Genomic DNA, 23,680 nt, shown 5'->3' on the forward strand with positions numbered 1-23,680 from the left:
AATTATTTTCTCAAAGATGGAGTTATATCAGGAATGATCTTTTAATAAATACTTAAAAAAAAACAATATATTTTGTGTCAGTTTTGTCTAAGCATCAATCATTTCAATGTGTTTATTGTCTTTATTAATGACATGGTGGATAGTCTTTTAATCTTTTGGACAAAAATATTCAAGCACGTAAGATGTTTTTTCAAAATTTCAAGGCATCACTTGTTTAGAATTGGTAATTTTCATGAGGGGATGTTGCTAATAAACTGACTTTCATGAAAAAAATTGCCACCTTCTTGCGTTATAAGTTTGAAAACATATAGACGACTTGATAAATAACAAATTAGCATAGGATTAGCGGACACAATTTTTTTTTTTTTTTTTTTTTTGGCGCAGATTACGATTACCATGGAACTCATTTTGTGAATTTCGATACAAAGAATTAGAAATACATGTACATTAGATGAAAGTTAAATTAATTGTGTTTGTATATATTTTCACGTATATAGTTAACATGTATCCACTATGCTAATTTTTGTGTCGAGATCAAGTTGCATTCTTGTATATTGCATCGTAATGCTACCTTGTTGTGTTAATTAATGTGTAGTGCATTTAAACTTATTCTTTTTTTTTTTAAATGCATGAAACGAGGAAAAAATGCATATAAAACTAAAGAAATAAAAATCTTGGAAGTTGAAGTAGAAAGTGGAAGTTAGGTGAAGGTGAAAGTGGCACTTTGTTGACACCCAAAATGCCCTATATTTAATTATTATGGATGTGCGATGATCGTTCAAAAACAATTAAAATGGACTCAACAATCTCATATGCAACCATTAAAAATAGCGATGAAAAGGGAAAAGAGTGAGTAATATATTATCCAAGCATATTTGATCATCCGTAAAGGAAGCCAATTTAATGGATTGAATATTGGTCGATATTACCTATTTGATGACTCAAGTGTAAATGTTGACAAATATCAAGAAGTGGCAAATGATTGCGAATTATTTTAACAAAGTTGTCAATGAGCATGGAGCAAGGTGATTGATTAAAAGGATCACATCAAGGCTCTAGCGTGTACACCTCCCAGTGAAGATCATGGAGAATGGTTACGATGGGAAGTAAACATGGAAAATTGAGGTTGGTGCATTGCATCAAGGCTCAATTTGAAGAACGGTAACAAGAGCATGTGTAGACCTGGAGAATAGTCAAACCGTTGGAGAAGTGGAGGACTATTTGAAAGGAGCTCTGAAAAAGACTTTCTGACGTGGGTTGAGGGGACTATTTCAAAGGAGCTTCAAGGAAGACTTGCCGACTTGGGTGCATGAGACTGAAATTTCGGAAGAAACTACTCCCAAACAATTATAATAGAATGTCTATAAATACCAAGTTTTCATCAACTAAAAAGGCCCCTGATAATCAAAATGTAATATTTTATTATCTTTGCTTTCCTGCACTTTATTTTTCCTTAGTTAATTTCCAACACATATCTTTATTCTAGTACTTCACCGTTCCGATATGCATATCTATCATGGTATCACACTGTTGATTAAATCCCAGCGATACATCTTTGCACGTTCTCAAGTTTTGTCATCGATTAAATTCCGACACATTTCGTGCACATGTATTGCTATGAAAATGGTTGTATTTTCAGGCCTTGTTTTTAATTGAATTTCGGCACGGTTTGTATGTATAATGTGGTTCGAAGTTCAAAATAAATGTTTATAGTTATTTCTTGTCTGTATGGATATTTCCTGTCCGGAGTCGTTATAGAACCCGTCTCCTCTTAGCAAAAGCCGAAGAATGACTTTGGGAAAAGATATATCGTCGACTATATTCCAATGAAACACACTTCAATGCTACTTTCCTCTTGTGGGGTTTATTTTTATCGGCCTACCAATTTTAATGTATTAAGAAATTGGTGAGAGAGGGAAGAACAATCATATGACATGCTAACTTGGCATACAAAATCACTGCATTATCGTCATTGTGTATTTGCTAACGTATTTATTGCCATCTTATGTTTAAAAATCGTGATGAAACTAGTATATTTGATGCGTCTAATTATTTACATGTCAATTAGGGAGGAAAGTACCCAAAAAAGGCATAAATATTTTATATTAGTACCAATTTAGTCATAAATCTTTTCAAATTGATATCAATTCAGTCAATTCAATTAATTTAAACTGGGAATTACTGATGTGGACATTGGCTGTCATACACAATACAACTGACGTTAACGTGAACATTTTTAATAATTTTTTTTTGAATTTATTGAATTCTTTTCCTTTTCCTTTTCTTTTTATTTCCTTTTTCTAGTGGCCATTGTCGATCGCGGGCAAGGGTTGGCCTCGTCAAGCTGAGGCAGGGTGAGCATCGATCATCTAGGCTAGGACCCCCTTGCCAGATTTGGCAAGCCGACCCTCATCCAAGCTAGGATGAGGGGGGGCGTAGTGAGGTGAGGTCGCCTTAGCCTGGGCAAGGGTAGGTCTCTCCCTTGGCCGCAATTGGATGGCTAGCACTCTCCTAAGTGAGGCTAGCCCTCACTAGTTATTGCTTGTGGCCATGGCTGATGAGGGCCACCGGCAAAAGGAAAAAGTGAAGAAAAGGGAAAGAAAAAAAAAATCAATAATTTTTTTAAAAATTCAATAAATTCAAAAAAAATTATTAAAAATGTCTATGTTAGGGCCACCCACATCACGTAGGATGGTCAGCATCATGTTAACAATTTTTAGCCTAAGTTGGATGGACGGATTAAATTGGTGCTAATGTGAAAAAGTTTAGGACTAAATTGATTCAATTGAAATGTTTATAATTGAATGAGTACTAATGCAATAAATTTAAAAAATTTTTGGTATTTTTCCTATTAGTAAGGCCATGTGGTACTAGCACCTATATATGTTTCCACAAAATCGAGAGCTTGAATTGGCAAATGAATGTATTTTAGCTTCCGTCGGCATCACAGAAAATTAATTGTTGGAAATATTGCATTTGATTTTTCCGAAAAATCAATTAATAAAAAAAAAATTCATAGATGTCAACGGAAAATATTTGGAAATACTAACTTTCATCAAGTAACTTCTATCTTTGCAAAGGACTACTAAACACGAGGAAATAAGACAACTTTCCTTGAGAATTATTTTTTTTAATGATTTCCACTCTAGTATGAAGCAAACGAATTTTTTTTAGGCCCTACTGTCTCCCTCTTGCAAAGCTAGTCATGTAATTAGCACAAGCGTAACACAAGTGCGATGCCACATTTAGGCTCCGTTTGTTTTGTAGAAAACATTATTTAGAAAAACATTTTCCTCATTTTTCAGCATTGGATTGCTTTGAAAAATGAATTAATGGAAAATGTTTTCATAGTCAAAGGAAAAGTTTTCCCATCAAAGTTTAAATTTAGGTTAAAAAATCGGAATTCATTTTCCAAAGTATGACTAGGTATTGACACTTGGACTAGAAACTCTATGCTTGAACATGCGATTCCTAACACTCTTTCTTGTGCCCTTAGCAACAAAGCTAAGTCCTTGATGCCTAGGCCCAAACCTAGGTCCATCGAGGCTAGGCTTAGGACTCTAGAGCCTTGGCCAAGGTCCATTTAGGTAGCACTTGAACCCTCAGCCACAACACCTTGGTCCATCAAGGCCAAGCCTGGGACATAAGGCTTGGTAATGTCGAAGCCAACCCTAGGTCTTTGACACCCGTGCAAGGGTCCATTGAGGCCAAAATTATGTCAAATAATTTTCAAAATTTTTAATATTTTTATTTTATTTTTTCCTTCTCTTTCTTTATTTTCTCCTTCTTCCACCATTGGTTGCTAGGGCCTTGGTGACGATTGGCAATTGGCCACAGGCATGGGCCGATGGCACGTGAGGCTCTACTTTGCTAGATTTGGAGAGCTCAAGCCTCATTAGCCTCTAGCAAGATTAAGCCTTCTTGAGGCAGGCAAACTTGAGCTCGCTAGATCCCCATGACATTAGCAATTGCTGACCTTGCTTGCAGCCGCCACTGAAGCTAGACGAACATCAAAGGAAGAAGGTAAAAGAAAAGAAAAGAAAGAAAAAAGAAAACAAAAAAATCTAAAAGACTAATTAAAAATTTGTTTTTTTTTTAAATTGTCCATAATAGTGCTGCCATGTCACGTAGGATGATCAATGTCCATATCAACAAGTTTTGACCAAATTAGATTGTCTTTACCAAACGATAAGAAGTATTTACCAATTTATTTCCAGATTTCAACCAAACACCAGAAAATTTTGTTATTTTTCTTGAAAATGATTTCCTAGAAAACTTTTTCAAAAAATATTACATTTTTCGCAGAAAAAGTGAAGTCTAAGTATAAGAAAATGACTTCTATCTTCGCAAAGGACAATTGAATACAAGAAACTCAAATCATTTTCCTTGAAACTCACTACCTTGGAAAATAATTTCCAACAAAAGTTCACGGGGCCGATACTCAACAGACCTTACCATGTCCACCTTCATACATAAACCGGATTACATTTCTATAACAGAGAAATTATTCTTTTGAGATATATATCGTTTCCTGACGCAACAAAATAGACCTAAGACCAGCCTAAGACACTCGTGAGAATATAAAGAAACAGAAGGGACAGCGGGTAGAGAGCATATGCGAGAATACCCATCCAGAACTGGAACTTGGTGCAGGAGCTTGTGATGACCCCCATGAAAGTGCAGATCAGAAGCACGACCAGAACTTCAGCCGAGACATCCCAGGTTATGTCCTTAATGTACACAATGGCCAAGAACGTGGCTAGTCCCATAACGTTGTTCATGAACACCCCATTATAAACCTGAAATGCAGAGTGCTTTCAGTTGAGGAGACAAGAAAAGGGATACTGTACAATTCTCATCCATGTCAAGATTGATGGTGAAAGATGTAGAGAAAAGAGTCGACCATTCTTATGTCGTATTAAAGCGCTTCCATGCGTGGGATTATAGTTGAAATCTCTCTTGTTCGTTGACCGTAATTATGCAATAGATGATGGGCAAGTTACTTATGTTTACGCAAAATTCATCTGCTCATAGATGTTCCTTAAAAAAAAAAAAAAAAAAAAAGACATGAAGAAACGCGATAAGACTCTTCAATAAAAAAAAAAGGATAATTACTCTCATAGAGATTTTCTCACTGATTTTGTTAGTTGGTAAATTTAACGGATTGGTGACCAAGACAAATAAAATTTGATAACTCAACAGAAAAGTTAGATTTAAAATAACAAACCACGTCAATATTGATAAATAGTTCAAACGAGAGTTGGAAATTCAATACTAAACGGCTGGTAACCTAACAAGAGAGGAATTTTAAATCACAAAGATAAATGTGGTAAATTATAAGAGATGACAAACTTAATATGTGCGTAGGAAAGAAAATTAAAAGGTGGTAAATTATATTTAAAATTGATAAATTGAAAAGAAATACAAATAAACGTTAGTAAGTAACTCAAATGAGAAATAATAACTCGACATTAGCTAGTAAAATCGGAAAAATGTTGTTAAGTCACTCAAATAAAGATAAGCGAAATCTTATAAGGGTTCATAATTTTAAGGGATTGGTAAGCAGGATAAGTAAAAGTTGGTAATTTTCTAATCATCACAAAGGAGAGAGTGATTTTACAAAAATATTGGACTTATTGATGAGTTATGTGGAAATTAGGTGACTAGGAACTTTTTTTCTTTTTTTACTAACGGCTTTTTGGCACTTACCAACTTTTCAAGATACTTGGAAGGAAAAAATCCATCATTTTTAATGGTGTTTTAATAAAATTAATTGGCTAAATTAGGATCACTTAAACAAGATTACCGCGAATTCTTAAAAAACTAGGTTCAGAAATTCAATTGCACATGCGATGACCTACTTGAAAGAGAGAAAATCAAGGAAACCAGTAGTATTCATATACCTCTGTTAATGCCCCGGAAATGTCTTTCTTGGTCTTCTTTTTCGCGGAACTAATGGCGCCGAGAATTTGCCGGTAGCTCATGGCCCAGGGGATCAGCACATAGGAGACGAAGAACGAGGGAATATCTGCAGCAGTTGCGAATTCCTGCAAGCTTTCCATGAGGGGTTGTCCGATCAGGATCATCACGCCGGTTCCTAGGATTATCAAGAAACCGGCTTTTGTGTAGTTCCACCAGATTGCTAATTTGCTTGTGGGTTTGCTTGTCTTGTCCTGAGACAGCAAGCTCTCTTGCTCATCTGGTGTCCCCTGCAAATTCATGTGCACCATGGAAATGTACAATTACAAATAGAATGACCAATAATGTTAGCTAGGCATAAACCTAAATATGTTGTGTAAGACTACAAAAGCCTTCGTTTTATATATAAACAGTCTGAAGCAACTATGAGTTTCCCAAAAAGATTTGAGCTGTACCTGCGATTTGTTACTCGTCGTTTTCGAAGACTCCGATGATGATGACTGAACTGCAAGACCATTAGTCGTAGGATCTGTGTCCTCGTCCAACCATTTGGAAATCCCTTGCACAAACTCGGATTCACTTATCGCTGCATCGAGGGAAACATCAAACTTCTTCATCACGGCATCAGTGAAATCGTCGGTGCTCAAACCAGCTTCTTCGATCTGTATTCCCAGCATGAATGCATACAGTTCGGTTTTCGATACCTTCGAGTCCTTATCCTGGTCGATCTTTTGAAAGAGGCTGCAAAGCACATATTTGAGCGAATAATAAAATGGGAAGAGGAATCTCAGAAATTTCAATTGCACCACAGAAAGAAGAAAAAGAAGATTAATTACTCTTTGATTTGAAGTTCATTCGGCTTGCCGTTGATGGAAAGAAGACTCTCCAGTGTGCTGTCTCCATCATATAATCGCCTTATATATTGAAGCCTCTTGCTTTGAATCCATGGCTTAAATACCTGCATCAAGATTTCCTTTTCAGCATAAACTTAATCACATTGAACCATATTCTAGAGATATACATCAAGATTTAGCCATGGAATGATTAGGTAGGAATCTAAATAGTGCACAGAATTTTCAATTTACCTGATAAGTGCAGTAAGTGATGAGGAAGATGAGCGTGATTATGAGACTGATCAAAACCACTATCCGTATCCCGGTAGTAGAATTAATGATTTTTGCCAATGAAAGAATGAGAAATGGAATCATAGAAACGAACATGATTCTGGCTATGTACCTAGTCTCCGTGTCAGTTTCGACACCGGAACCTACAAAATCAATATGAATAACAAAAGGAAAACATCAAATTATCACTATTATAAAATGGCCATATAACATGTATCAAAAGAAAATGCACGCATTTTAATTTATGTGGGATTTAAAGCTTGGGATTTATATAGCGTATAATTACTAGCTAATTTATACTTAGCACATGGCTCTATTATCTTGATATTCTGATCTTCAAATGTATTACAAGGACAGGCAATATCAAAGAAGAGAACCTGTTAGGCTAATCAACTTTTTGGTGAATTGATTGGCTGATGTTGAAGATGATGAAGAGCTGGAAGAATCACGGCTGCCAAAAGCGATGATGGAGCCCCAAACCAGCGAGAGACTGAAGATCGCTGACCCAGCCAGCATTGCCATCCCCATTGCCGCCATGGACTCAATTGTATCCGAGCTTGATGTTATTGCACTTGCTATACATGTGTATAGAGATAATTCACAACTATAACATAATGAATTAGTTACAGACATATACTTAAGAGTAAGTGTTTGTCAAATCTAGCCTGGATCAATACGTTGTTTTTGAATATGCAGATAAAACATGTTTTGCTGATTATTTTTCTATTAAATGGATGTACAAGTGCTTGAATATTTGCAGAAAAGGTGAAACAAATTGCCTTAAACTAGAAGCCCCAACATCAAATCTGATACACCACTTCTTCATGCCCTTCAACTCGGGATATAGAGTCAGTTAATTGCATGCGTGCATGGGAAATTGCTCTCCAAAATTCTTAGGGTTCTATCCTCATTAATATGCCTCCCTATAGTAACATAAGAGCATCGGCATGAATGAATCATATGGTTATTGCTACCAGGTGATGTTACAGATGCATACTGGACTGACTTTTCTTCATTTTATCGAGGCAAAATTTGCGAAGGATGAGCTTTGGAGGTCATAAACCCTTATCGAGGCCACTAAGTAAGCTAATGATTGCTTGTGTTGGATGGTCATGATTGTTGATGAAGTCCGACATCAATGGATCTATATCATAACTAGTCCCTAGCAAACACCAGCAAATTAAGCAGTACACAGCAAGAGTTCACGTGCGACGACTTTGTGATCCATGTGACTCCTCAGGATTTATCATATTGCAATAATTAGTAAGCTTTTGGATTTACTAATCGCCACAACTTGCATAAGTTTCAGTTAATGAGATTCGCTTTTGCTTTTTGTTGTTTAGCCTACGTTGTCTTGTCTGCACAAGCCTCTCTCACCACCTTTTGCGGTGGCTTCGATGGCGTGAGAATTGGCGAACCGCTCTAGATGGTCTTCAGCCGATTAGGTTGACATATTTGGCGATTGTCTAAAAGCTATCCTTTTCGACACCCTGGACTTGGAGTGATCTGTATTAGGATTGGTCATCCTTTCTTTTTCTTTCTTCTTTATCCAATTCCGGTTCTGTTTATATTGTTTTAAGGTTCTTCAAGTTTACAAGTAATATAATAGTATATATTAACGAGTATGGGTTATATTTTCGAAAACCCTACTAGGAAGGAATTTACTTCCATCTATACACAACCCTGATTGATAGATTCAAGTTATGAACATTGTCACTTAGCAAACTTAACTAAATATAATTTTGAGTGATATCTGCATCTGTAATCTACCAATCAAAAGCATGATCAGAGGAAGTTTTCTCCAACTAGCCAACCGTGGCCCTTGCGATAAGGGAAAATAGACTTTAGATCAACTGTGCAAAGGAAATTTACGTGAGCCACCTTATTCGCCCTTAGTTTAAAGGTGATATTAAAGGTGATAATTACCCATTGTCTCAAATTAACGATGTATAAAGCCATTTGTGTAACTTTTATTATACCGTCAGAGTGAGCTACAATTACTCTTTATGATGATGCCCGAAAAGAAAATTTGAATATACACAAGCAGTATAAAGAAAGCTTTAGACAAGCGATCTAATCCATATTTGATTTGAGGGTTTTAACTGCTCATTCTCTCGCAAGCCATCAATCAATGGTGGATAAGATCACTTGTGGAAATTTTTCTGTCTACAACTCTAGTGTATGCTATAATTACTCTGGAAAGAAGCTAGCTTTTTGTGACAGGGCTTTTTTTTTTCTCAATTATGTCTCTAATTGGTAGGTTATAAACGGTGAACTTAGCTACATACGATTGTGGGTGATACCCACGTTTATAATCCATCAATGAAAAGAATGGTTGGAGTAAGTTTCTCTCAGAGAGATGGAGGAAAACATGGCACTCAGCCACAAAAGATAGTTGGATCAATTGTCAAGTGTGCTTGCTATCTCTCTAATAAGGGTCAAAGTTCCATCTATTTGCGTGACGAACTTTTGGCCGATCTACAGGTTTTATATTTCTTTAGCAACTTTTCAGAAAGAAAGTATAACTTTTTGTGCAAATGAATGCAAATGAATAAAGAAACATTTTTTATTATTATTATTATTATTATTATTATTATTATTATTATTATTATTATTATTATTATTATTATTATTATTATTATTATTATATATTATTATTATTACGACATTGATAGTCATTTCCAAGGAACAGATTATTGTTGAAATAGCTATTCAGTTTTTGTTTTAAGGGGTGAAAACATTGTAACTTACCAACTCTTGTCACCTATTGACTCATCATTCTCCCCAACAAGAATTTGTAAAATCATGCTTTCATGCAATGGGTCCTATAAGCATATTTTTACACGCGAGTGTAATCCACCCATAATTTATCTACATCATCGAAATTGATTAATCTAACATGATTTAACTTAGACCTATCAATTGAATTTAATGATTGATATGGATATAGAATATAATAATTCGATATATCTAATAATTTCTAGTAGATGTAGAGGCTGAGGAAGCTAAGAATGGTAAGAATAAAGTACGAAGATAGTGGACAGCACATTAATAATTTCTCCTGCAACTAAAAGGACTGTAAGACGAAAGCAAGATCTAAACTATGCATCGTCAGTGCTTGATTGGGGCATTGGTAGGAGCGTAGGACTGAAGTGAGAAGCACGTTCGTTGACCGACGGATGAGGATTTAAAAAAACACTAAACAATACCCTCAACTTGCTCACCACCAATCGGAATATGGAAACCACGATTAATAATTTGACGAAATCAGAGCCGGATCGAGGAAATTTATAAGATTCTATGTAGTCCCTCTTGAATGGTCAGAACTGGAGAGATTGACATGCGAACCTTCCCATATATTAAAGAGAGAAATATATCTTGGAAGAATCCACAAAGTTGGTGATCTCATTTAAGAATCCGTCGCAATCCAACGTGCGCCTTAGTTGTTTTGAAAATGTCCACTTTACAGAGAGATTTGGGGATGCGACTTGAGACTTAGATATGTAAATGTGTATTGAATATATGCTATTTGAGTATTTAATAATCAAAGCATCATCTTCTGAAAGAAAAGAGGATAGATATATACCACATGGTAGGTAAAATTAGAATAATAAAAATCATTAATGTATAAGAACTAAAAGTTTAGAGGTACTCGTCTCTTTGGTTTTGAAGGGAGCCTATCGGAACCCCTTCCTACTTCAAATTTCTGTTTTCAAGTACATCCGCTACATTGTTCAAAGTACAACAGAGGGATTACTTCTTTGTAACTCTGGTCCTCATTTTGGTCGGGAAGATAAGAACAAAACCATTGCAAGGACATTTTTCTTTCTTGATCCTGTTTTCTAACCAGGGTTTCATAATTTCACTCGAATTGCAAACTGAAGATAAAAACGAAAAGTTCTCTAATGCTCTATGACGCTATGAATACAAAACACCGAGTAGATGATGGGAAATATTGGACCAAAGCAAGAGACAAAAGGTCAAAATTACCAGCAAAAGAGATGAAGAAGAAGGGTTTCTTACCAAGCATTATGATGACTTGAGGGAAGGTTCCAAGCATTTGGAACAAAGAGGCCCCGAAGATACCAGTCCCGAACATGCGAAAGAAGAGCTCTGACCCCGAAGATAGATAGTGGCCGGCGAGAGCTAGCAAGTACTCGTACACCACTATGAGGAACAACTCGCCCCACAGCTCCGTCGTGCACGGCAAGAACCCGTAAGTCGGCTCGCATGTCACGGTTGTCGTGGTGAGACCAAGGGCCAAGGATGTCCCATTGGTGCGATCCATGCCGTCGGAAATCGGATCGAAACTTCCTCGGATAAACCGGCTATTCGCCGACTGGGTCATCATGACCAGAAGCACAAAGAATGCGAGCCTCATGGTTGTCGGACGGGGAGGATGGTGGCGTGGTGTTTATTGCTCAGATGGAAGGGGAAGGGAAGAGACTTAAGAAGAAAAGAACGGGGAAACGTGATTCGGCCATCAGTACGTGACGTACGAAATTATAAAAAAAAAAAATTTGAGGGGATTGGATATTGAAGAAGTCAAGGGACGGCAAGCGTTTACTTACGTTTATTTTTACTTTAGTCCGTAAATACCTTGATAATTTGTCTAAACAGCATCTTTATATATTTATTTCTATTAATTAAGCAAAGTCCACAGTCACTTCAGCCTCAATACGCTTATAAAAAAATCAATGAAGAACTCAAGCATACAGTCAAAATGCCCTCTAGCAACATATAAATATAAATGGACGAAATTCATAATTTTATGATATTTAGATGATTAGCAAGTCATCAACAGATCTTCCATTCTAAATTTGAATTCAGAATATTTGTTAGGCAATTGCAACATGTTCTCATACGTCTTTTTCACAACAAATTGAAATTACATTAAAAAAAATACATCAAAAATTGTACGTGCTTTTTCATTCTTTATTAATGTAGCAGTTTATATCCTATGGCATGGTAAGCTAATGTCCAAAATCAGTGAAGCATCAGTTGATAATCATACCGTGAGAGAGAGAAAGAGAGAGAGAGAGAGAGAGAGAGAGAGAGAGAGTTAAACGCTGAATTGATAGTCGTACTGGAGAGAGAGAGAGAGAGAGAGAGAGAGAGTTAAACGCTGAATTGATAGTCGTACTGAGAGAGAGAGAGAGAGAGAGAGTTAAACGCTGATTTGATAGTCGTACTGAGAGAGAGAGAGAGAGAGGGCGAGTAGGGTAAGGTACGAGTGACGTTAGAAAAAATTTTGCTAGCCGCCTCCCTCCATGTTAAACCTTGGTCTTCAACCATTCTGATAATAATAAAAATAAATAAAAATAAAAAAAAAAAATAAAACGATGCTCCGCATGCTAAATTTAGTTGGAGCATTTGAGCTAACATTCCACCAGTTAGCCGAGACCCACGTGATTGTTCCCCACAGTATGCCAATGAACATGGAAAACCAACCATGGCCTATTGACAGTTCGTAAATCTTAGGCTCCGTTTGTTATAAAAAGATAGTTTTGGGAAATTATTTTCTGATTTTCCAGTGTTTAAATGATAAAAAACTAATTGATCTAAGGAAAACCTTTTCCTTAAAAAGAAACAACTTAGATTGAGGGAAAAATGATTTATCATTTTGATAAGAAGGAAATCACTTTTTCTAAATCATAAAATAGAAGAAAACTAATTATTTTCTTAAAAATGATTTCATGAAAGACATTTTCATTTATTAAGAAGTTTTCAGTAAAACAAATGTACTCTTAGGTTTCGTTCATTTCTAGAAAAACAAATCTTTTGGCAAATATTATCCTAAATAGATTACTCGGACTATTTGAAATAATTAGTCAATAGAACATGTTTTAATTATTGACAATAATATATTTTTAGACATTTTCGTAAATGATGAAAATATTTTTTATTTGCTCATTTTCGTGAGTAATATAAGATAAGCAATCGATTTTAGGAAAATAATTTTCAAATTATTCATTTTTTGAGAAAGGTTTTGTATCCCGATAGCGTGGCATACTTTCTATCCCCAGTAGTCCTGGGTTTATGAGGAGTTACTAGGTAGTCGGATGCCGCGCTTGAGATTGTATGATCAGCTATTAGATTTACATTCGAGTTGATGATGCTTCATTTTTCTCAAAGAGAACTACTTACTAGATGGCTATTCGATGTTTTACTTATTTTATTCGCATAAGAAAGAGTGGACTCTCTCATGGGTGGAATTTATATAAGCAAACAAGTTCAACCTTTACAAATTAGTCAAAGTCGGAAATGTGAAGATCAAGCACATCGGAAATAATCGTCTTCCAATCTTGCATCATTTATAACAGCAAGGCTTTTTAAGAAAAGAGATTACTCTTACGATTTTTCTTTTTATTGTTAGTGTTATTTCACATTTTCAAAAAAAAAAAAATTATAGACAAAATAAATAAATAAAAAATATATCTTTTTTCCCATAAAGTGTACACGGGACGGATTCATGGGGTCGCGAGGGCTGACATAGCCCTGCCTAGTGCCTCGTGAGGCATTTTTTGTGAGGAAATTCTTTGTCAAAATCGTTTCAAAGTTCAGGAATTCCCTTGGGGGAAATTTTATCTTTTTAGAAATCTTTTCAATACTATTTGCATGTTAAATATAATGTCATATTGAAGAATATAGCTCTAATGTGCTAAATTTCATGTGAATGCTCGCGTCGATGTGTTGGGCAGGGATTGGACAAGTACTTGGGGGTCGAAGGCAGATTTGAGAACACACCCCCGCCCCGCCCCGCCCTAGTTCTATGACATCTTGAAATATGACTTGGCAACCTCCATTTGTTAGTTTGGGAGCTTCCCATAAAACAAAAGACAGGCTGACGAAAGGTAGCATAACAACTCCTGAAAAAGATGTCTTTGCTATATGGTACATGCCAAGGATTAGCTAGGGAAAGTTGCTCCCATTTTCTCTTTATCGTGTAGCCAATCTTAGAAGAGAAAAAGCAAGAAAGGTTTGATCATGCTGCTTCATCATCAATATCAATACATATATAAAATGAGCAGTGACGTTTGTGATATCCAGGCCTTTTCTTCTTCCTGACAAACCAAAAAGGAAAAGACAAAAGGGCAGAAACAAAAAGAAAAGAATTTAAATCTTTTTATTATCAGGAAAAAGGAAAGAGACTCAATGCATCACATGCTGAATAGAATCATTTGACTTGAGCTAACAGTCCACATCTCAACTTGGAATTGTTCACACAAAAGGGGCACGGAACCATGTCCCAGAAACCCGAGGTTGATTGGTTAGTTTTAGATTGTAATCGACATGCATGATGATGTCTTTAGTATCTTGACTTGACATTCCATGTTCCTAAGTTTGACTTTTGATTTTGTTTACTTGGACTGGCAGGTTTAGCTATGAAATAGAAACCGGCCTTTCCTGGTCAGAAGCCTTGAGTCAAAGTCGCCGATGGCTACTTTGTACCTCTTTAAGCATAGTACAGTTGTCGGGGGAAAAATAAATGTAGTGGTCAGTTTATTCTATTTTGTTGGATAATATCCATATGGTTTATCGATTAATCCAAATTTCATGCTCATGCAATGATGTCAATCCTCATAAGAAATTATTATCAAACACCCTTTTCCAAATCGTGTATGCTCGCAGACGGGCTTACAAAGTTGGTATATAAGGCCATGCTGGTAAAGTTTTTTTTTTTTTTGGGGGGGAGAGGGAGTATCGGGTCTGAGGTTTGATCATTTTGAGCAATGCACACACATGTACATAGAAGAGAGGAGTGAGACAAAAAAGTGTGTATGTCCAGCTCGCCAAAAAAATATTAAGAAATCAAGAGAGAGTATGATTTGGATTACTTTAGGAAACAACTTCAAATTGTTGGATGTTGGGAAAGATTTGATGCAAATTTAAACTTCGTGATATGTTTATGGGATAATTTATTTTGTTGATTCTTTGAAATTATTTTTTTAATGATAAGTTGTTATTATACGTCATATTAATGTACATCATTGGAAAATTTTAGCTTGCATTTTGAGATAGAAAATGAGTAAGATTTTGTCAATCCATTGCTTTAAGTTTGAGAGATTATTTCGTCATAAATTATGAGGTTAGATATTGTGTAAGTTATTAGATGTAATTGGGGTTGGAAAACACCAATAATATTTGAGTGACTTGAGTATGATTGTAACTCTGTTATATCCCTTGATTTATAATATAATTATTTACTACTTTTCTCGTGAATATAGGTCATATCAACCAAATCACATAAATTTATCGTCCAATATATTTTCACACTCTTGCCGTGGACGTAAGTCAAATGAGATAAAAGTTTGATAAAAAGTAAATTGTGTGTAAAAATCGAGCAAAGACATACACCTCCTTATTATTAAGCTTGGACATGAACCTTGAGGAGCTAATCCTCAAAATCCAAATTGAAGTTTAAGTTTGACTAAAATAATTACATTATCACTAAAAAAAATACTTAAGAGCTCATTTGACAATTGACCAAACAGTAAAAATTGATATTCTTTTATTCCTAGAGGTAGATTTGGAATAGAAATCTATCTAGTAAAATTTTTGTTTCCGGAAACAAATTTATATTTTTTTGTTCTCAGAAGCAGATTTGAAACAAAATTGAGAAGTAACAAAAAAGTTGATTGTTTGTTTTCGAAAATAATTCCAAAATCAAGTCTATCCATTTTTTTTTCTCTTCTCTCTTCTTTCTTTTTGTTCTTCTTCCCCTCTCTCCTTCTTTAACCGCCACCTGCCACTACCATTGCCATTGTTGTCCACCTCTGCCGGTTGTCGGCGACTAGTTGGGTGAGGTTCGACAAGCTTGCTAGAGGCTTGCCCAGCCACCAAGCCATAGGTGAGCCTCGCTTGGCCAAGGGAGGCTTGGCCTAGCTTGCCTAGCCACTAGTGGGGCTCGACCTCGTCGGGCCACTAGGAGGTTGGTGGGCACCGGTGGCTAGGCGAGGCCGCTCGCCTAGCCAAGGCTTGACCGATGAGGCGTAACCTCGCTGAGGGCTGGCAACACTTCGGCAAGGTCGGTGGCCCTTGTCTAGCTAGTTGCCGATCGTCCCAAGGCCGGTGCGGCAAACCTTGAAGAAGAGAAAGAAAAGAAAAAAGTAATAAAATTTAAAAAAAATTAAAAGAAAATGATTTGAATTGGAAATTTTAGAATGGTATTAAAAGTAATTCTATTTCGGAAATAAAATTTTTTGACACTTATAAGATGGTTTAAAATACTTAAAAATTGTTCTCGAGTTTTTTTTAATAGATATTTATTTAGAATCATTTTAAAAAGAATCATTTATGATCTAAAATTGTTTCCGAGAATAGAATGGTTACCAAATACACCATATTAAAATGAAAATGAACTAGCTAACCCTAAAAAGTAGCTCTAATGTAAACACTAAGACTTTATATATATATATATAGATTTTTATTTTTATTTTTCATTTCATTTTATTTAATTTTTATTCTCTATGCATTTTTAATTTTTGATCTTGCTATGTATTTCATTGAGGGAAAAACTATAAAAAATGCAAGTTGCCCTTAAAATCAAGAAATGGAATTTTCCTAAACTATATGAGCACTAACTAAAATGAAACTGGGCTAAATCTAATCCTAAGATCTAATTAGCTAAATCAACGGGTGTCAACATGGCCAAATTAAAAATAAAACTGAATTGGCGGTCGCACAATAAGTTCATGAATTTTTGGACAATTTTCACTATTGAAATAAACCGGGTAAGATTATAATTTCTATCGATTAATTTTGGTATTGAACAAATTAATAAAACGCTGGCTTGTTTAGTAAATTAAGTGATTTTTTTTACTTAATTAAGCACTTTTTTTTTTGTATTAGTTGGGGCAAAAGCCCATTAAAAAATTAAAAATTAATCGAATGTATCATCAAAGAACATACTTGATCTCATAGAATGGAAGGAACTAGAGCCAAAGGGGGTCGAGAGACGATCTCATTAACACATTTATTATGTAAAGCTAAATTCACTGACCAATCGCACATGAGTTGCCTTCTTTATAAAAATGTTTTGAAATAAAACTCTCCAACTAATTGATTACCCATTGCATTTGTAAAAGCAAATTCTCTTCTGTTGCATTTACCTTGGTGGTCGATCTAATGAGAGGAACGGCTACTTCGGAATCACCTTTATCTTTTGGAAGCCCAACGAAATTATGAGATTCAAACCACATGAGCAAATGTCAACAATCTAGTAAAACCACATAAGCAGTCGCCCACTGTAGCTCGGGTTAAGCCATTGGTAACTATATTTCCTGGGTTATCCATAGCCATCTCATTCGTGTTCAATTTAACTCAACTTGAGAAACTATTATGAGCCTCCTTTGCTGATGAAATATCCCTTATATACATTTGAATAACTTCAATGGAGAGTTGAGTAATGCAAAAACTAATTTTGAAAAGTCCCTCTATTCCTCCGTTGCCAAATTTTGCCAATATTTGACACTAAATGAAGCTAACCATTGAATATCCCCATGAAGAAAACTAAATGAATTTAGGTGTTGTGGAGAATCAAGTAATAATTCATCAAGAACTAACCCAATTCAATATTAAATTTCCCCAAAACTGATCAAATCATTATCGACTTAATCCAAGCAACGACCAATAGTATATTCTATCAATAAAACTTAAAGATAATATAATGTTGAAATATTAAAGAAATAAGGCAACAACAACACCAAGATTTTTACGTGGAAAAGCCAATGTGAGAAAAATCACGGACCGCTCAAAAAAGTTTTACTAATCACCAAAAATAGTATGATACACAAAAGTTCTTCTCTAATCACACATCAGAGGCTCTACATTAATGATACACCAATATTTCATCACCACAAAGGTGGATTAACACAAAGAGAGTAAGAAAACCTGACCGTGATTGAAGAGTACGAGAGACAATTTGGAGAAAAATTTCAACAAACGAAACCAATTATCTTGTAGACCTTGATCTTAAGAATGATATAAGAAAATTTCAACTAATTTCGACAACATTTGGGCATCAAAACTAGACTAGAAAACCTGCCTCTTCTCCCTTCTCTCTATTTGCTCTTTGCCCTTTGCAAGAACACTCACTCTCCTCTCTAGCATGCAAGAAATTTTTGTCTCTTCATTTGTTTTCTTTTTGAGTTTTTACCCTTGTTTTGTTTTATGTTCGTTAGGCCCCATAGAGATGAACCCAGCCAATAAATCTCCTCATTGTCTATATTATGGTGTTGGTGTCTCCTCATTATTGTTTACCATTATTGATAGTGACAAAAACCTGATACTTACTTTCATTTGAAAAGATTGCCAAGAGAGAGCCTATCAACATATTTAATTGGACTGCTCTTCCTTAATCTATATATTCTCTAGCACCTACCTTCATCCATGGTCTCCTTCTCTAAATCGAACAATGGAGGCTACCATTAGGAATGAGTTGCCACACCACAACGCCTATCACTTGGATCACAAGATTTCTTTCTTAAGATACATACCAAACACTTGAATAGATTGGGAGGCCACCAATTTACAATTTCGTTTTGATATCAATTGTTGGAAGTATGCAGCAAAAATCGATACCTTCACTTGGGAAGTTCTAAGCCCGTCAACATATCTAATTAAACCAACTTTTACTAAAAGCTTAAAGTAATGAGTTATGGGCTATTTATGATATATTAACTATTCAATACTACATCAATTTTCCGATATTGGACTTATCTAACACAACTCACACGTGCATCTAAACATTAAGGCTTTGTTTATTTCATGTAAAACAAATGATTTAGAAAATATTTATTAAAAATGATTGCTTATAAAAATAAATGAACGATAAATATTTTCATACATAAATTGTTATCGATAATAAAAATATTTTTCATTAGCTAATCATTTTAAGTGATACAAGTAATCATTTTTTTGGAACATGTTTTCTAAATTATTCAATTTTTGTAAATTTGAAAGCGGCCTAATACTCAAAAAATCTTTCAACTTTAAGAGCTAGGGGCCCGATACGATAGGGCCGCGGCTGGGCTTACGAAACTGGGCCGCATATATAAAACATGAATAGCCGAGAAAGAGAAATGGGCTTACTTGCACGAGCCCAAACTGATTCTAAACTGAGTAAGCCCGAATCAGAAAATTCCCAAGTTAAATCTGGACCTCTCGGGCCGAAACCACAATCTATTAGAATTGGCTTAATCCTAAGTCTAGGAAACTCTAATTCAGCCCAAATTTAGCTATTAGCGTAATTAAGCTCACTTCCTTGCTGTTCTATCTCTACTGCGGTCCTCTTTCAATAAGCATGGTCCAGGTGGGTGGCGATGGGAACTGCCTACTAAAGACTGGTTTTGAAAAATTAAAATCAAGAAGCTGTTTGTTGGTTTCATAGATTCATCCAAGAATTGGACCGCTAGTTGAGTCTGGTTCTCAGGTGGGTCTATGTTCCATCAAGCTTCATTTTCTGTCAAATCAAAGTAAAGCAAAAAAAAAAAAAAAAACTTCCCTATTATTAATTGCAAGATTAATAAAAAGATTCGATTTATATTAAAAGTTGAGAGTTGACATCATGAGTCGATAAGTATTAAGCTTGAGAGTCAAGACCGTAAGTGAGAGATATAGAGACGGCTCATACGAGTTAAGAGTGAGACAAGATGAGTGCCCAATTAATGGGTGTTAAGTTTTGGATTAAGGATTTTAAGGTTTTCATTTTTCTTAAATTTTTTTTGGTAGGAAATTTTTCCTAAAAATTAAATATACTTTTATATATTACCAATTTGGTTTGTGTAAATATTTCCACACTTAGAACTCGGAATCGCCAGTTTCGGTCTGGTTTCGAACAGTTCTCGGTTTTTTTTGTATACTCCTACTCAACACTTTCTTCCCAACCAACAAAACACAGACCCACCATGGTTGAAACTCACTAAACCAAAATATCAACGAACAAAAACCCTACACACCAAACCATCGAGACACTGAACATGCGTAATCAACAATCAAGTTAAAGGGTCACTACTACCGGATTCCTCTAGTCATCGAGCTGCTCTTTGCTCGGTAGAAGCAAAGAGGAGAGCCCACGCACATTTACAACCGAGACTCCCCGAAACATAACGTGAATAATTCTTCTCGCCGTCAATGACGCAACTATCCCCCAATCTTCATAGCAAGCGACTTTCGGCCGGTCACTAGACAACCAGTTGTCTCCGCGACTAGTAACTCGAGAGGCTCACGCTCCCTTCTCGGCGACGCCAGCTGCCCTGACCGATCTTCTTGGCCGAGCGTTGCGGGCAACGTTCACCTCGCCCCTCTCCTCCTCCGTATCGTCCTCGCGTCCTTTTCTTTTTTGTTGTTTAGCCTGCGTCCGAAGCGAGAGAGGAGAAGGAAGGAGAGAAGTAAGGGCTGGGCCAGGGAAAGGAGAGAAGCGGGCTGGCCCGTGCCGGTGGGAAAGTAGGGAGGGGGTTTTGGGTGGGGGAGGAAGAAGAGGACAGGTCCAGCCCTGGCTTGGCCTCACTCCATTTTCCATAATAATTTTTTTAATGATAAAAATAAAATTTAATTTAATTTTTTTTTAGTTTTAATATTAGTAATGCAAATAATCCTAACGTCTACATGCAATGCAATTTAATGAAAATTATTTTTGTTTAGGAGTAAGAAATTAATCTTTAATTATCTATGTGATTGAATCCTAAATAAATAGGCAAAATTTAAGTATTAGTAGGTGGGATGAATGTGGATATGATTGTTAATATCCACAATAAGAAATTTATTATTCTAGAAAAAATAAATTCTTAAATTAATAAAATTAAAATTATATTTCAATATAGATAACGGTGTGAATTCATATAAGAAATTTAAAATAAAAACAAAAATTTATTTTTTTAATTTAATCTTACTTTTTCTAGCAAAAGAACAATCTTCTTTTGATTTATATATTTTCATATAATTCTATCATATAATATAAATTCAATAATATAAATATAATATATTTATATTATTATTTATTACACATTTTAAGTATTTTGGTATTTTAGATATATTAGTGCAGTTTATAATTTAATAAATTAAGATGGAAGGGGAAAAAAGAAATAAAATAATAATTAAAAAATAGAGGAAAAATTAAAAAAAAATTTAAAAAAAGTAAGCAAGAGTGCATTAAGCGATTTTTACTATATTCGTTTGTGTAACTTTTAGGTTCATTTACATTGATATGCCATTTTATACCAAGCAATATATATAATATGATGTGGAAATATATGATTTTTATTATTATGATTCATCAAACAATGGATGCATATAACAAAATTCTTAGATTTTACCAGGTCTTGCGAATCGAAATAAAACCGGCTCAATGAGCTCCGGATTGTACACACAAAGCTCTTTTTCCTTTTTTCTTTTCCTTTCTTTCTTTTCTTCTTCCTTCCTTTCCCTTTCCCTTTCTCTTTTGGCTCTCCTTTTCCCTTATATCTCTTCTTTTTCTTTTCTCTTAAAGCCCACTTTTTGACCTAGTAAAAAAGAAAGGAAAAATATTGCAAAAAGGGGGGATCACTTGCTATTGTTCAGCCTTAGATAGTTGATTGGGCCCTTCTCAGACTCAAAGTCCGTGCATTCTCGAACACGACAAGAAAAAAATGGAGAGAGAACACAGTCAAGGTCTTATTTTCATATTGCTTTCGGATTAGAAATAGTCAAGGTCCTAAAATTCACTATTTTTGGGAGAAGTCTTGGTCAACCTATAATGGAGACCACTATCAAAAAGGTAAAGCATTTCACAGCTTTTATTGCAAAGTGACCAAAATGACTTGTTTTCATTATGCACAAGTTCCGAGATGATGAAGTAGGCATTTAAACATTCAACATAATATAGGGTGTATGGACCTAAGTATGTCCTTAAACTACACTCTAAGAACATAAAATTCAGAGATATTCTCTATCAAGTAGGGAAGATAAATATATACCTAGGAATTAAGGAGCTCTCTCAAATGGGGAGGGTAGACTCTACCGCAACTTCTTCGAAAGTTGTTTGAAGAACAGTAGACTGGTATAATAGCCACCCACGGCGGTGAAGGTGGGAGAGGGAGGTGAAAGCCTTCCTACTAGATTAACCTGTGCATTGTATGAAGGTGGGAGGGGGAGGTGAAAGCCTTCCTACTAGATTAACCTGTGCATTGTATAGTATCTTTCAAAACCGACTCGTTGGCCTAATACCCCTAGTTGAAAGACATTGGTTTTGGGAGAAGTTTTGGTCAACTTGTAATGGACATCACTATCACAAAGGTAAAGCATTTAACATCTTTTATTGCAAATTGACCAAAATGACCTGCTTCCATAATGCACAAATCCCTAGATGATGTAGTAGGCATTTAAAATTTCAACATAATAATGGTTGTATGGACCTAAGTATGTCCTTCAACTTCACTCTAGGACATAAAATTCGGTGATATTCTCTCTTAGGCAGGGAAGACAAATATATACCCAGGAATTAGGGGGTTCTCTCAGATGAGGAGGGTAGACTCTACCACAACTTCTTTGGAAGTTGTTTGAGGAACTAGTAGGCCGATGTAGTAACCAATTACGCCGGTGAAGGTGGGAAAAGGGAGGTGAAAGCCCTCCTACCGGGTTGAATTGTTCTTCGCACAGTGTATTTCAACCAACTTGTTGGCCTAGTACGCTCGGTTGAAAGATACTGTGCAAATTAGTGCAATGCTTTTCATGCTCAATCCGTCAATAAAAGTGCTTGGGAATTTTTTTTTTGTGGCCCCCCTAGAAATGGCAAAATCTTATTTTCATATTGCTTTCGGATTAAAAAAATAGCCAGGGTCTTACAATTCACTATTTTTGGGAGAAGTCACGGTCAACCAAAAGTGAACATCATTATAAAAGGTAAAGCATTTAACAACTTTTATCGCAAAGTAACCTATATGACTTGCTTTCATTATGCACGAGTCCCTAGATGATGAAGTAGGCATTTAAACATGTTTCGACATCCATGGTTATAATTCTGCATTCATTGATACTTAAAATTAATTATAAGAGATGCTTAATGTTGATGTGTGTTATCTTGATGGCTTTATCAAATTGATCATAATTGCCTTTATCTTTCGTTCAATGAGTCCAAACATATTATTCATTTACTTAATATTTCTTTGCAAAACAACAGCGAACATCAAATCTTAGTTATTTATCTCATTTGTTTTATTTTTTTTGGCGAAGTAAACCCTGAGCACATATTTTTATTTTATAACTTTGGTGAAATCATTAGTAACTCTTTTTTTCCCCCTTATGTTGATTTGCTAATAACTATCTTTATCATTTTACAATACTCATTTTGTAATCTTCATATTTCTCTTTGGAGTTATGCTAGCATGATAGTGTGACCGTGCAACAGTCAAGCGATAGCCATAAAATTTTCCTTTCTCCAAAACAAGGGTGTGGAAATCGCCAAGCAAAACACAAGTCAAGTCAAGTCAAGTCAAGTCAAGTCAAGGGCGATAATCACGGGTTCGGTGGAGTTGGCCCCAGCATACTTGACTTTGAGGTCATTTCATGGAGTTGGCCCAACCATGATAATCACACAAAAGGGAAAGACTCTGCATGTATAAATCAAGTGCATGAGCCTCATAAATTTGTACATAGTAAAG

The 23,680-nt window shown here is 35.5% G+C and overlaps 1 protein-coding gene across 1 annotated transcript; it reads right to left on the reverse strand.

Annotated features, from left to right (window-relative positions):
• Nucleotides 1–4,367: 4,367 nt before the first annotated feature.
• Nucleotides 4,368–11,479, reverse strand: LOC104446873 (sodium/calcium exchanger NCL2). The gene is made up of 7 exons (XM_018873010.2): nt 11,067–11,479; nt 7,421–7,618; nt 7,005–7,186; nt 6,756–6,877; nt 6,375–6,660; nt 5,904–6,209; nt 4,368–4,799 (listed from the first exon to the last, which is right to left on the reverse strand). The coding sequence occupies exons 1-7, from the start codon at nt 11,422–11,424 to the stop codon at nt 4,551–4,553; spliced, it is 1,701 nt and encodes a 566-aa protein (XP_018728555.2). The 5' UTR covers nt 11,425–11,479; the 3' UTR covers nt 4,368–4,550.
• Between the last annotated feature and the right edge of the window lie 12,201 nt (nt 11,480–23,680).

The sequence above is a fragment of the Eucalyptus grandis genome, chromosome 5 (genome assembly GCF_016545825.1).
Source record: "Eucalyptus grandis isolate ANBG69807.140 chromosome 5, ASM1654582v1, whole genome shotgun sequence".
NCBI lineage: Eukaryota > Viridiplantae > Streptophyta > Magnoliopsida > Myrtales > Myrtaceae > Eucalyptus > Eucalyptus grandis.